Raw genomic sequence first — 14,712 nt, 5'->3', positions numbered from 1 at the left:
AAGGGGGGGGGGGGGGGTGAGCGGTGATTGCCCACACAAGCTGGTGGCAGCTTTAGTGGCAGCCAGTCTCAGGGGGAGCACGTGCCCCCCCATGCCTCCCCTACACGTTGCCTATGGTTTTTAAATACCTGAAAGGTGGTTAAAAAGAGGATGTTGCTAGACTATTCTCTGTGGCTGCAGGGGACAGAACAAGGAGTAATGCTTTTAATATGCAACACAGGAAATTTAGGTTGGATATTAGGAAGAATTACAAGAGTGGTTAAACATTGGAGCAGATTATCTAGAGTGGTTGTAGAATCTTCATTCTTGGAAGTTTTTAAGAGCAGGGCAATCCTGCCTTGAGTAGGGTGTTGGATTAGATGACCTCCCAAGGTCCCCTCCAGCCCTACTTTTCTATGATTCTATAAAAGGAAAGCATTATCAAGAGATCTTCTGTCGGATTTTATTACGGGGCTTACATCAAGTCATTTTTATATGCATATTATACCTTACATGAGTGGTGGCAAGCTGAGGCCCAGAATGACTTGTAGTCTTTCAGTAAAAGAAGAAAATTGGCATATAAAATTATATATAGAAGGTCCTCTCAGATAAACAGGTTCAGTGAGAATTAAATGTATCTCACTGTAAAAACTCCACAGTGATATAGCAAAAGTGATAATGATGCTATTATGGTAGTGTAAAAACTGGTATAAAGTATCACAAAGTAAGAAAAATTAGAACAAATAAAAATAAAAATAGTGAATGACTTCGATAGGTCAGTCAGTATTTATTTTTGTTGGAGTGTATAAAAGCCTTTTTGTAGGGAGTTTTGTCCATGAATATACTTAATAAAGGAAGAGTACAAAACGCCTTGGGTTTTTTGGGTTATTGTCCGTAAAGTTTGGGAAGCTACAAGGAAGGGGGTACTTGAGGTGCTCTGACTTAGTGTTCCACCTCACTTAATGAATATTTACTGTGAAAAGTTTCCTTCATGAACGCTTTAATTTGTAAACATATTCCTAATATTAATTCATTTGTATCTCACAAAGAATTTATAATAAAACAAAACATCTACTCAAAATTAAAAAAACATGAAATTGAACTATTCCTTCTCATCATAATTTGTTCTTCCATGATTTCATGCAAACCACTCAGCTATAACCCAGTAATTAAAGTCATGTTCCTGCTGTTCTTAATCAGGCAAAATGTGCAGTGTTATCAATGGAAGTTTCTTCTGAGTAAAAATCACTGTTTAACTTAGCATGGGATTCAGTGTCAATCAGCACATTTCTTGTGTGGGAAGAAAATTCATGTTTTAGAGCCACTGCTGTTGGACTTACTGTAACACATTTCTAAAAGAAGGAAATACAGTGCCTTACCTTCACTGCCCTTTTTGGTGTTTCAGCCAAAATAGGAGGAAGTATGCCTTTGTAGAACCCAAATAACCTATTTAAAAAACAAACAAAAGATTTTGTACGTAAGCATTAGACAGCATATTTTCATTTCTGGGTAAGGCAACTAATCTCAGAGCATTCCCAATAATTCAGAACAACTCTCATGGTCAATAAAGAAGCACTATTTTTTGTCATGTAGCTACCAGTTCCACTGCATGCTGGTGGAACAACTGTCAGCAGCAATGCTAACACTAGAAAAGTGCATTCTGTGAGGAACCTGATCCAATAGGTGGGCATTAGATAAGCTATAATGTCTTCCAGTCCAGGGAAGTTAAACAGAGAACACTTAATTTGGGCATCTTGATTAGTTAGATACTGCATTTTGTTTTGCCATTTAATTTGGGGTAGAAAAAGAATGAAAGTGAGTGGCAAGTCTTGATAGAGTTAACACAGTAAGAGAATAAAAAAAGAAGAAATTGAAATGACCGAGATTTGAATCTGATCCACTGCTCAAACTGCAGTCAGTTGGCAGAGTTTTGTCTAATGTACAGTAGGCACACCTACATGTGCACTTTCCTGCGCAGTTGACTAATTAGCTCCACAGTAAAGCATCACAGTCTACATGTATGCTCATTTTAGGGCACAGTAAACTATTTAACTCCGTCATAGGATAGTTAAGTAGGATATTTAGGTAAGAATTCATATGGTGGAGTACTTACATGCACTCAAAAGCACATTTAGACTGACTGGGGCACACGGATGCTACAGTGAGGGGGCTTCCTGCTGGCCAGCCTCACACTGTAATACCCTTGTGCCCCAGCCAGCCCCTCTGCTGCCTGACACTGGCATCTGGGGCCTAGGGCTGGTCCCCCAGGGCTTCCTGCTCCAAGTCAGCTGCTCCCAGGCACAGCATCTTCACGTGCACCCAGAACTGCCTCAGCTCAAATTGCTGCAGTCCCAGGCACACATAAATACACTGCACCTGGGAGCAGCTGACTTCAGCGCAGACTGCACTAAAGTTTATTCAGGCACATTAATATTATGTGCAGATGCACCCAGTCTGTCTCAGAAACTTTAATGTCTGAGATGAAGATAATGAAATCAGTTACTTTTTTCCAGTAATGCCTTACAACCAATGCACTTAAAATGTACAATCATGTAAAACCTCAAGTATTTCATCTGCAAAAACTCAAAACACTAATGTGTTGATAATGGAAATGTGGGTGGTTCTAAAACCAGCAAGAAACAATAAACGCATGTGTGGATGTAAGGATTTTATTTTTTATCCTTTTCTTTTTCCTTGATCAATAACACTGCATCAGTCCATTTATACATGGTATGTGAAATCTTTCAAAGCCATTAATTGACTAGTGACATGTAACAGTTAAAGATGTTATCGCCTGGATTTAGATTTTCATCAAAAAACTTGTGCTCAGCAAAATTATAGAGCTGCAACAATAATCACTGAAGCATGCAACAGAAGAGGGAGGAAGTGACATCAGATCCACAGTTTGGAGAAATTGGAAAGAATTAACAAGTAAATCTCTAACAGAAACACAACTTCAACATTTTATTTTGCTTTAGCATTAAAGATCTAAATGAACATCACCATTCAATTGTATTCTGGGCAACAGCCCAAACTCATCTTTGGAATAGTTGATTTTGAAACATTACAGTCAATCATATCTTCTCAATTTGTTCTTCTTTCAGGCTTTAGGCATCCTTCTGGTTTCCATTTCTTGTTTGGAAGCCTTGAGTCATCCATCCTGGCAATATGACCAACCCAAATCAGTTATTTTCTCCAAATTATATTGACATTGGGATCTTGCTTAGTTTGTTGTTTTCTTCCCCTGTCTTCCACATAATTTTCCCTTTAAGGATCTAATACAAAGCTGATTGAAGGCATGCATACAATATTCTCTTTCTTCTACTGCTGTCAAATCCAAGTCTCTTATCCACATAGTTCTGTAATTGAAACAATGACACTAAATACCTTTAGGGCCCTATTCTGCCTTTACTTCCGCAGCACAATCCCAGAATTTAAAAGAAAGACCAGGGTTTCATGGCTCTGTTATTTTGGTTATATGGATTTGGTAATGTGAATTCATAAAATCAAAGGCACCCTGAGGACATATTCATTTATGTGGGATGGGGAGAGAATCATTTAGTAATGGAAAAAAGCATTTTCAAATGTGGTAAAAATTACCTACATCTTTACCCTCTATAGGAATCAAAGTATGGTCCTACTGTGTGCAAGCCAACATGTTAAGAGTTTGTTACTAACGCAAGGTAGTATTCTACTGAAAACAAGGCACCTGTATTTTTAACACGAGTGAGCAGTTTGAGGTAAATTCTAGGAAGCCTGATGGCTTGACAATGGACTGTTAATACTTGTAGAGATTACATGTTACATGTTACCATATGATCACTAACATGAGGTAAAAGCAAACATTTAGCCTAATAAGGATGCATCCTAGATTTGTCTTTTTTAAATGTCAAAACCAGTTTAACAGAGTAAAGCTTTCACTGACACATGGGCTAGGTACAGATATTCAAAAAGCCCCTGGTGTAAGCACTCTGGGTGCAGACAGAAATGCAGCTCCCTGGTCTAACACATGGCACTTTGCAAAAACGCCATGAGTTAGACGGATCCTCCTGAGCTAACAGACATTAGCTGCTGTGTCGGGAGGGTGGAGGGAGCTGATTCAGAGAGAGAGGGTGCATGTATGCACCCTCTCTCCCTTAACTCTGCCCCTCCCCTTGTAGCTCTGGTGCTGTCTCAGGATGGGTAGGGAGCAGGCTGGGAAGGGAGGTCCATTCTGGAGGTTCCCCAGCCAAACTGGAGTGGGAGGGAGAGTGGATTGGAGCCCCCCCCCAACCAGGGTAGGGAGGGAGCAAATCCATCCTCCCCCACACTCCAGCATGGCTGGGGAATCCCCAGAAAAAACTTATCTCCCCTCTCCCATTCTGTAAACACTGCTAGGAGCAGGGCTGGGTGGCATCAGCTGAGCGTTGCTCCTGGTGTATGCAGGCACAAATTAATGAAGCCACTCCATTTTGGAGTGCCTTCAGCTGAACCCCCATGCAATGAGGGTTCAGATTGTCATGACATTGGCCTTTTAAAGTGCTCTGCAGCCATGCATTTGTGTTTGGTCAGGGCTGTAGACCTCTTTCTGGGGCCAGATTGGACAGAAATTGGCATGTTTGTGCCTTCTAACTTACCACACTTTACTCAGAGTGCAATAAGTTAAAGAGCCAAATAAACAAGTGTTCTCTATTCAGTGGAGGGAACTTGCAGCCTGCTCACACTGGCCACTGGGGGTGCTCCCACATGCCTCCTAGGAGGATGCTAGAGTGGCCCCTCTCCCCAGCTTCACCCCATCCCCCTGCCAGCTGGGGGGAAAAACAGGAGAGTAACAGAGCCCCCCCCCCCCGGTGAGGGCTCTCCTGCAACTTGTTGGCGAGGGTTTGAGGTGGGGATCAGGCTGGGTCTGCATGGGGAGGGCTCCCTTCCACCACCTCTTGAGAGCAACAACCAGCAGCTGCAGTGTGACTTCAGCTGGTCCCTAGCACCCTTCCCCTACAGCAGCCCTAGTCAGAGCTGCTGTGGGGACACAGACCCTGGAGTCCTTCTCCCACAGCCCCTCCTAGTCAAGCAGTGGTATGCTGCAATCTGGCCAGGGTGACTGCCAGGAGAGAGGTCCTGTACTCCTTTCCCCACAGCCCCACCACCTATGGCCAGCCTGGAAGGCACTATTGGGCCAGGGTGGCTGCAAGGGCAGAAACCCCCTTTTACCCATGCCACATCCCCCACTGCTAAGCTGTATGTGGGGCTGGGATCAGAAGCTGTCAGTGAAAGATGGTAGGGCAGGGCTGGCTCAGGCAAGTGCAGAGCAAATGGTCTCTGCCTAAGGCTAGAGTGCAGCCCTGTGCAACACCACTTTGGATAACGGCGATTGCGCTCAAAGGTAACTCTCAATGGGATCTGGCACAGAAGTTCAATAAAGCACTCCAGCAGAAAGTACTTTAGGTTAGTACATATCCATCCAGGGTTAACTTAGGATGAGATTTGCCATTTTTAAAGCATCTTATGTGCCATGTCTGTTCTGTGATGGCCGCAAAGTGCTTACTGCATGTTTAAAGCACACCAAGTCTAATGTCTGTATCTAGCCATGGTGCCCAGAGTTAGTGCTACTATATCTATCTCATAATTCCACAAACCAGGCAAGTAAAATTTCAGTACCAATAATCAATACTAAAGATACCAATAGTCAATACTACAGGCTAATAGATGTGTTTGCTAGCTTAAGTACCTTGGCATTTATTTGACCTTAGGACATTTTTCAGTGTACTATACATGCTTCCTTTCATCCAAATCCCTACCATTTGTAGGATATAGGAATGTAAAATAAAATTTGATTATAAGCAGCCATAAACAAGGTACTATAATGTTTTAATAGCTAACACAATCCTAACAGTAATACTATGAACACTGTGTTATGATTATATTTTTGAAATGGAACATATTACTTTTGTGGCATTTTTTCATTTTGGAAATATAGTTCAGAGCTCTGCATAATACAGGAAGAGCTTGAAAACTACATACTAGGTATGGAAAGGTGATATAATACCACTGCTGTAACCTTATAAAGGTATAGGAAACCAAGGTCCATAATACAAGAAACAGAGGAATCAATAGAAGTCAAAGAAATAATAGTGACAATGTATTGCATGAAAAAAGTGATCTCAGAGGGAGAGAGAATATCAATGAAATGTGCTTTTCAACTACTCCAGAAAAAATTCTGAGGAATTGGCTCAGAAACCACTGGATTAGCCAACAAATAGATTAATAATCAGCATCCATTTATTTAATTTATTCAGAATCACAGTCATCATAATATTTACAGCATATGGGTCATATTATGAAGTTATTGTGAGCCATCGTCCACGTGACTGTTATTCTTGCACAGAAACCAATCTATCTTCCATGATTTTTAATCCCTTTCAACCTTTTATTCAAAACCATTGTTAATTTTTGGCTCTGAATTTAATCAGCTAAAAATAAGCTCTACCAGAGATAGTGAGATAGGAAACCTGAACCTTTCTTTCTGCTATCTAGAATTGTGGAAAGTGAGCCTAGAAAAAGGAGGCTAACTTAACTTCTGTTAACTTTTGATCAAAGTTTGTGCTAAATGTGAGCCTTCACTCAGATTGTACATGTAAGACATACCCCATATGTTACTTATGGGCACTCACAGACATGGAAGAAAGAAAAAGTGCTTCCCAGAAGAAGTAGCACATTAGTTTGACTTGGCTCTGTGGTGTCTGTATAGATTGGGCGTTTTAGCAAGGTTTTTTGGCACTTGTATCTAATAAAAGCACAGATAAAGCCCCACTAAAGTGCCTGATCTATACAGATGCTGGGTGAGCTGGGTCCAAGTAATGCCATGCGTCTTCTGGGCATGTGCTGACCTTGGTGCATGGGTGTGTGGACTTTAAAGTAAAGTACCATTTTGTTTTTGTTTTTTTATGTATAAGCAGCCTATGTGTTTTTTTTGTTCTGCTATACTTGCGTACTTAAAAAAAATCTGGTAGGGACAAAGTCCAATCTCTACTCTGTACCTCACACCATGCTCAATTGTTCCAAAATGTACATCTTGTTCTGGCTTTTCTCCTAAATTGCTTGTATTTTTGCTTATAAAAACCTCATTGTACATTGCTGAAGTGGAAGATTCCACTTATTCTGAATGTACCATACATTTAAAAAAAACAACCCCAAACCCATACAAAATGCTTTAAAAAGAGCCAAGGATAGAAGGCTGATATGATTAAAAATAACTTATCATAAAATATATGATTTTAATAATGAATAGTCAGTCTGGCATGGAACTGAAATTCATGACCTTCCATGACTTCTGAGACTTGGCAAGGCTACAGTCCAGATCTTCAGTTCGGCTAAGTACAGACAGTCAAAAAGCCCGAGGTGGAATCGATCCAATCTTCGCAGGTTTCTCTAAGCTGTGTAGAGTGAACTGATAATGAAGTGAACTCACATTCAGTGCTCAGTTGGGAAAAGCAAGCATATGTTTGCAGTGGCCCAGGCCAGAAGGCAGAGGGTGCTTGAGTACACCTCCCAGTCTGCTGGCCATTACCAAGCCCAGCCAATTGGGGCTATCCCCTACTGGCTGTCTGGCATACACCCCCAACCCCCTGCGGGGAAGGGAAGGAAACTCCTGTCCTGGTGCTCAGCCTGGGACTGCCCAGGTGAGGGGAGCCCCATGCTTCTGGAGGTTCCCCCTACCCCAACCCGGGCCCCTTCCAACCTGGGGTCTGGCCAGCTGCAGGAAGCCCTTGCGCTGAGCATGATTCCCACCCCCCACCATTCCCCTGAGCTGGATGCTGAGCCCTGCCCTCTGCTAGTCTTTGACTTGCAGGGGGAAGGTGAAAGGAGCCCCCATCCTGGTGCCAAGCGTGGGTCTGCTTCTCTTCCCTGCTGGCCTGGATGGGGCCCACTGCCCCCCACCCTCCCCAGCACTCCAGATTCCTGCTCACTTTCCCCCTTCCCTCATATTATCTGTGGCTGCCCAGGCTGTCTGTCCCAGGGAGCAACCAGCAAAAGGTTAAACTGCCTGCCTGGCTGCTGCCATGCCTGTAGCTGCTGCTATCTGGGCTAGAAAAGCAGACCCAAGCAGTTTAACCCTTCCCATTTATCCCCCTCCCTGCCACACAGCTGGGCAGACCTGGGCTCAGGGGCCCCTCTCCTCCCTGTGCCTCAGTGACTCGCATGGGCACAGCTGTTCAGGTGGTGGCAACCCTCACAGATCAGGGCTTGGGGGCAGCGGCTGGGATGGGGGTGAGCTCTATTTCCTCCCCCCACATCCTTCCAGGCTGCCAAGAACAAGCAGGACACAGACCTGCAGAACGCAGGTTTTGCTGCCTCAGCTCTGTGACAGCCCAGGGTGGGAGGGTGGCCCTGGTCAGACAGCTGTGGTGCAGGCTAGTCCACCCACCCTGTGGGGGTGACTAGCTGGGGGCTGCAAGGTATCCTGGGATTCTGGGGGACCACAAGGTAACTTGTGCTGGGAAGGGATCTGAGACAGAATTTTGATAGCCCGGCCTAACCTAAACTGATTCAATCAGATACTATATCCATCCAGGTCTATCTTAAACTGGGTTCTGCCATTTTGAAACTGGTCTATGTGTGCTGAACTTCTGTTTTGTTATAGGTTAAGACTGGTTTCTGATCACTTATACTGGTTTATTTGTAATTTCTGTTCCTATCCCTAACGTAAATAGGCATAGCTCCACACACTTCAGTAGAGTTGCATCGGTTCATTCAGGCTAAGGATCTGGCCTTAGGGTCTGGTGCAACTCCCAAGGAAATCAAAGGGAGTCTTTTTAATTTCAGTGGGAGTTGGATCAGGTCTGTGCAGATCTGTCTGGATTATAATCACTGACTAGGCCATAGAATGGGCTTAAATGTCTCATTTCTTATAACTTTACAGATTTTTGATCCCACAATAGGCTTTTCTCTGTCCTTCTGTTTGCAGTAGGAACAAGTTACAGACATGCCAAAACAATGTTGCCTAAAGCTTCTAAAGCAGAAAAAATTCTTCATTACAGTTCAGATTGTCAAACTGGCAGAGTGTTTCATTTGTTCAGTATGAGTTTTAGCTGTTCAAACACTAGAAGAGAATTTAGGGTTTTTTTCCCCTTCTGCTAACAGTATTGCCTTTTGCATAACTGGTACAACAGGAAGCAGTCACTAGTTTAAAATTGCACCACACCTAGATCTATTTAAGCTAAAGAATGTAAGAAAATGATTCATTATTGCTATTAGTTACCAGAGAAAAATTAGGCTCTTATACATATGTTTTTAGCAGTTCAACTATCTATGTGTTTGACAAAGTTATTTCCTTGAATGTTTAAAGACAAAGTAATGAAGGATCTGACAATTATCTATAAAATACTTTTATCTAGGCACTTTCCATCAAAGGTGATAGCAAATGTTTTAAAGTGACAGTCAATCATTACTGCAGGTCTCTGAAATTTAGCATGTCATTTATACAGTTAAAGAGTTGACAACATTTCCCTCTGTTAATCTCTGATGCCATCCTCTATTAGAAAAAAAGTCATCACACTTGACCAATTTTCTTATTTGCATCAAGGATACACCTTTCTCTGACTAACAGAGAGTTAATGAAATTACAACACTGGCCTATTTTATCTCATCTAATAGGTTTGGATTGGGGAGGAAAATTTTTTGATTGCAAGTTAATTCCGGTCTTCACTAAAATAACTTATTCTCTTCAGTATCCACATGTGGAGTCACCAGGGAGTTCTCTACCACTTGTATTCTTTCCCATCTGCTGGCTAAATCAGAGCTCCAAAAGGCACTCAGAGTCATTATATGGATTTGTGATGCTCCCAGGAGTATTCTGGCTCCATAATACAGTGCATAATTTACAATGAGATAGCTAAGATTTTTAGACATCAGCCTCCATTTCTGTGGGCATAGTTTTGCACCTGCAATTATTTGTGCTTGTAATTTAGGTTACTTAGATTTCTCTAATTTGCAGGTGCGATTGGTGACGTAGATCTCTAGATAACCTGAACTGCAAGCAACTATAGCTGCAGGTGCAAAACTGTTACTGCAATCTTGTGCATTAACAAATGTGCAGACCAACTTAAGCCCACAATATTTTTGTAGTATTTTTCAACAAAAATGATTTTGCTGCAGAATTTTTCAAATCTTATTTTTTTAAACTTACCTATTTCCTTTAAAGCATCACTTTGAATTGTAAAAAACAGATACTCTTAAATATATGTGTGTTTAATTTGTAAATGATGATTCATTTCATGACACATTCTAAAACTTTGTACTTTGGGGTACTGTTATTGCTTTTTTCCTTCATAGCACCACTAAAAGTAAACCATAACAGTCATAACTTTTCCCTGATGTGTGCCAATACAATATAGGGCCATATGTGCTTAGAGAACTTGGTAGCTGTACATTTCATTGCTGTAGTTAGCTAGTAAAGGGTAAGATGAACATGCACATATTCTCACTTTAATTTCCACATAGCAGAGGGTTGTGGTATGCAAACATGTCTTGGGAGCAAAGTCCATTACTGCACAGCTGTGCAAGGAAATCCAAAACAACGGAACATAGCTACCTCAAATGTGAGACAGACATTTGCGGCATGTACATGCCATTGAAACCAAATTCTGTTTTGAATCTCTAATTGCCCTAAGAGAAACATGCTTCAGATAGTGCCAGTCCCTCTATGCAGAAAATTAATATGCTATCAGATAAATATATTATTAGTGAGTCCTACATTCCTTGCAGCAAGAAATAGAGTACTTGAATAATTAACATTCTTACAGTTCAGTACCTGCATAGGGCTAGTGTCACAGCTTCCTTTCTTTATCCTGAAAACTAAATCTTTTTTCTGTGATCATTCATTCTGAGATTTGAGGAAGGGTACAGACATACATAACAGTTTGCCTATGTCTTTCTCAACTATATAGTTAGTCCAACAAAAGGTATCATCCACAAGAATCCTTGCATCATCTTGGGGTGTATAGGGAGAGGAGACGAGAAGGGAGGGACAAAGACTGAGCTAAACATACCCCTTTAAAATAAGTGCCTTACGTAGTGTGGGACTAATACTATCTCTAACCTGTAGTTAGCTAAAGATTTCCAACTAAAGTTATGTCTTTGGTGCTGGAAGGGTAACTTAACCATTATATCACGATTGCAGTAGCAAAAGTTTAGACTGACATTCTTTATGCCAGCTGTTATGTTGGAGTAATACTGTATGCTTCTGGAGCAGAAATCTGCAAGTAACTTCTGCAACTAGATTTACAGGTCAACATGCACAGTTGAAAGAGAGAGAATCCTCCAGCTGTAATTATTATTATTATTGATTATTTAGAGACTTACTTGTATTTTTGGTGTGATCCCTCCCTACCTGCCACCCCAATTGCAATACAAAGTTTTTGTTTTGAAAGTAATGTTATCTGGCTTTCAGTGGTGAGACACCAATGTGGTAGTCCTTACTGAGTCACACATTTTTTTAAAACCTTGCAGCATGTTGTTTGAGCAGCAGACCTACCTCAGAAGGTTTGAGTATCGCTTTTGAAATGTTTTCTTTCTCTTCTGAACCCACTCTTTTGATCAGATCTCTTTATACACTTTGCTTCTTCAGTGGGAAAAAATTGTTACCTCAGCATAAAAATGAACCAAAATGAAACTTAAATAAATCTTAAATACTCCTACACTATCTTATTCAACAAACTGCAACAGGAAATATTTTATACAGCAATCTAAGTTCAATCATCATGAGCTATTCAGAAGCGTGCATTATGGATTTTTTTTTATTCAGGTGCTCTTGTATATTTTTATTACCTGAGCTGATAACAAAGTTCCTAAAAGAGAGACTATTCCAAATGCAGGTCTATTTGGGTTAAATCCATTTTTCCTTTCTACTCTATCTTTTTTTCTCAGTTTTCTGTTCCTTGATATCAGTTACCCAGATGCTTCACAAACATTTGACTAAGCTTGCTTAGTAATCAACTTTGTGCATTTATAGTTAAACTATGTTAGCAGCAGATTATCATTCTGAACAGCATTTGCAATGATCTCACAGTCTGTAAGTGTAACTGCTGTTTTTAACCACGACAGTGCTTCCTTGTTCGCCATCATCACAGACCATTACAAAGCCAATATAAACATTATTTCACTAGGCATGACTAAGTAATTACCTGTTATTTTACAGTGTTGATTTAGAGATATGCAAAAAAGATCTTCTCCACAGACAGTAAAATCAGAGAAAATTTAAGAATCCTTTTGCATTATTTTGCAAAGTAACAACTGCAGTTTTCTTGCAAACCCATGATTTTAAAAAGAAACCCAGGTCCCAAGCAGCCCTGCATGCCTAGGGTGTGTGCATTGATCAAAATGAAATGTTTTCTTTTATAATTACAGTTGATTCTGAAGGAGAAGGTACACTAGGGCTCCTGATGGATTTACCAAGAAAATGCATGATGTTTTTACTCTGTTGGATTCATCCAAGTGCTGTATTTTGTTATGAGATCAAAACAACTCATATCAGTTGAAAAGCTTGCAAATATTTGTGAGCCTTCAGAACACACCTGTATGCAGTTCCAGAAGAATCTGGCTCATTTATGGTTTTGTATTGAAACCATGTGAAACTGGCAGCTTCATAAGGTTTGGAAACAAAGCCAGGAAAACTTCCACAATTTTGATTAGAGCTTTACCCTCTGTTTCAGTGTTCTGAAAACTCACAGCAAGGTGTAGGGTCAGAGCAAAATCCTTGTATGGATCCTGTGAATCCTAATTACAAAGTTGAGCACAGCTCTGATCTTTCTCTCCAATGACATGGCAATGCTAGAATCTATAGCTCTTGCACAACACCAATTCTGGGCGTAGCAGTTCACTTTTTTTCTCTGCTTTAATATCCTGCAACACTTTGCTCCTCCAGAGGGGATTTTTTTTTAATAATTAGAAAATGTTTCTTCTTAGGTCAAAATGAATAATCAATCTGGGTTCTTATGGCCTGATCTAATACTCACTAATGTCAATAGAAATGTTCGGGGTTTTTTCCTTTAATAGCCTTCAGATCAGCCACTTTGTGAGAACATTAATTTCTGAGTGAGAGCTCTAAGTGACTTTAAGGAAAGCTAGACTCCTTTTCAAGGTCACATGTTCTCTTTTGAAGCATGTGCCTCCTACTTCTCACTCCAGCAATTGTTGTCATTCCCCACACTGCTGCTGCCACTTGATTCCCTGTCTCCCCACCCCTACTGCCACTTCCCTCACTGCTGCCACTTCCTCAGCACCATGGCCCTTCTGGGTTTGTACCTCCTCAGGAGCCTTTAGGTTAGAGACAGACATAAAAAAAGCCTGAGCCTGAACTGATTCAATCTTTGCAGGTTAGTCTTACCTGGCTAGGCTAAACTGGTTTGTAACCCAGACAAACATCCCAGAAATGCCTGCAGTGGCCCAGGCTAGAAGCCTGGGGGCACTACAACAGCCCTCCCTTCCCTTCTGCAGGGAGCTGAGGGAGGTGTGGCCAGGCCCCAGCAGGACACTGTTATTCGGGAGGGGTCCCCCCCCTTGATAACAGAGCATTTTTCAGCTCTCTTATCAGCATTTAGCACCACATCAGAAAACAAAGCTCATTACAAGCTCTTCATAAACAGCTTCTTGCAAAAGAAGGCATGCAGGGACATTACCAGCTGAGCTGGTGATTACCTCCGAAAAGCCCTAAGCGGACACTGTCCTATCTGCCTTAGACAGCACTAGCTAGCATACCACATGCTGGCTACAGTCCGTGCTGTAGGAGAGATGATGATGGGATCTCTGCTTAAGCAGCGCATGGTGAGAGGTGGGGAGGAAGCATGGGGAAGATCAGAGAGGAGGGGCCAGCTCTGCTGTGAAGCAGAGAGCCCTGCCCAGCCCAGAGAGCATGCTGGGATACTAGGGGTGTCTGGTTTAGCTCAAACCAGCAAAGGGTCTGGGACAGACATTTCATAAACCAGTTTGACCCAAATTAGTTAAGTCTGATACTACATTCAAGCAAGTTTATCTCAAGCCAGTTTCAGACATTTTCAAACTGCTTTATGTGCACTGAACATCTGTTCTGTTACAGGTTTAAACTGATCACAGTTTACAGTTTCTGATCACTTAAACCAGTTTATGTGTAGTGTCTGTCCCTAGCCTTAGCACTCCTCTAGTGGGCTGTGCCTCATAGTTTGGGCAATGCTGCTCTAATTTATTCATGTTCCTTACAGTTCTTTGTGTTGCTCTTCATTTCTTCCTATCTTTGTTCAGTTTCAAGTGAAAGTTTGTAATCCAAACTCTGGGTAAATAAAGTGCCAAAAAATGAAGAATGAAAGAAAGCAAAGAAACAGGTCTTTTCTGAGGCTAATATAGTAATGTAATATACTATGCTTCAGTGAATATGAAGTATAAGGCATGGTTTAATGTTTAAAATATAAACATACTCTTAATACAGTTTTTGTTAAAGCTTGTTAAACTGACATTCTGCTAATGAATGTGCAAAATATACACATGATAATGCAAACAAATAAACAGAAAACAAAATGGAACAAGAGAAAAAGATGCATGTAAGACCAGTGGAGAGCACAGTGAGAAATGTAGTTCTTTCTGTTGTCTATGGGGCTTCCCCTACAGATGGATCTCTAAAAAATCATGAAGTAGAAAGCAGTGTTCCACAATGTAATGAATACTTCTCCTTCCTACAATAGGCACAGTTATTACACACACACACACACACACACACACACACAC

At 41.3% G+C, this 14,712-nt stretch overlaps 1 protein-coding gene across 2 annotated transcripts in view; it reads right to left on the bottom strand.

Annotated features, from left to right (window-relative positions):
- The window catches only part of SLC25A21 (solute carrier family 25 member 21), a 530,971-nt gene that overhangs the window by 37,955 nt on the left and 478,304 nt on the right, over positions 1 to 14,712 (bottom strand). For both annotated transcript variants that reach the window (XM_019518868.1, XM_019518869.1), the window contains exon 4: positions 1,359 to 1,425. In XM_019518868.1, coding sequence (XP_019374413.1) covers positions 1,359 to 1,425 — 67 coding nt within the window. The remainder of the gene's footprint in view (positions 1 to 1,358; positions 1,426 to 14,712) is intronic.

This window comes from Gavialis gangeticus, unplaced genomic scaffold (assembly GCF_001723915.1).
Source record: "Gavialis gangeticus isolate Ggan-Ray unplaced genomic scaffold, GavGan_comp1, whole genome shotgun sequence".
Lineage (NCBI taxonomy): Eukaryota > Metazoa > Chordata > Crocodylia > Gavialidae > Gavialis > Gavialis gangeticus.
Note: the sequence above shows the minus strand (reverse complement) of the source record. Positions and strands in the feature narration are given on the sequence as shown.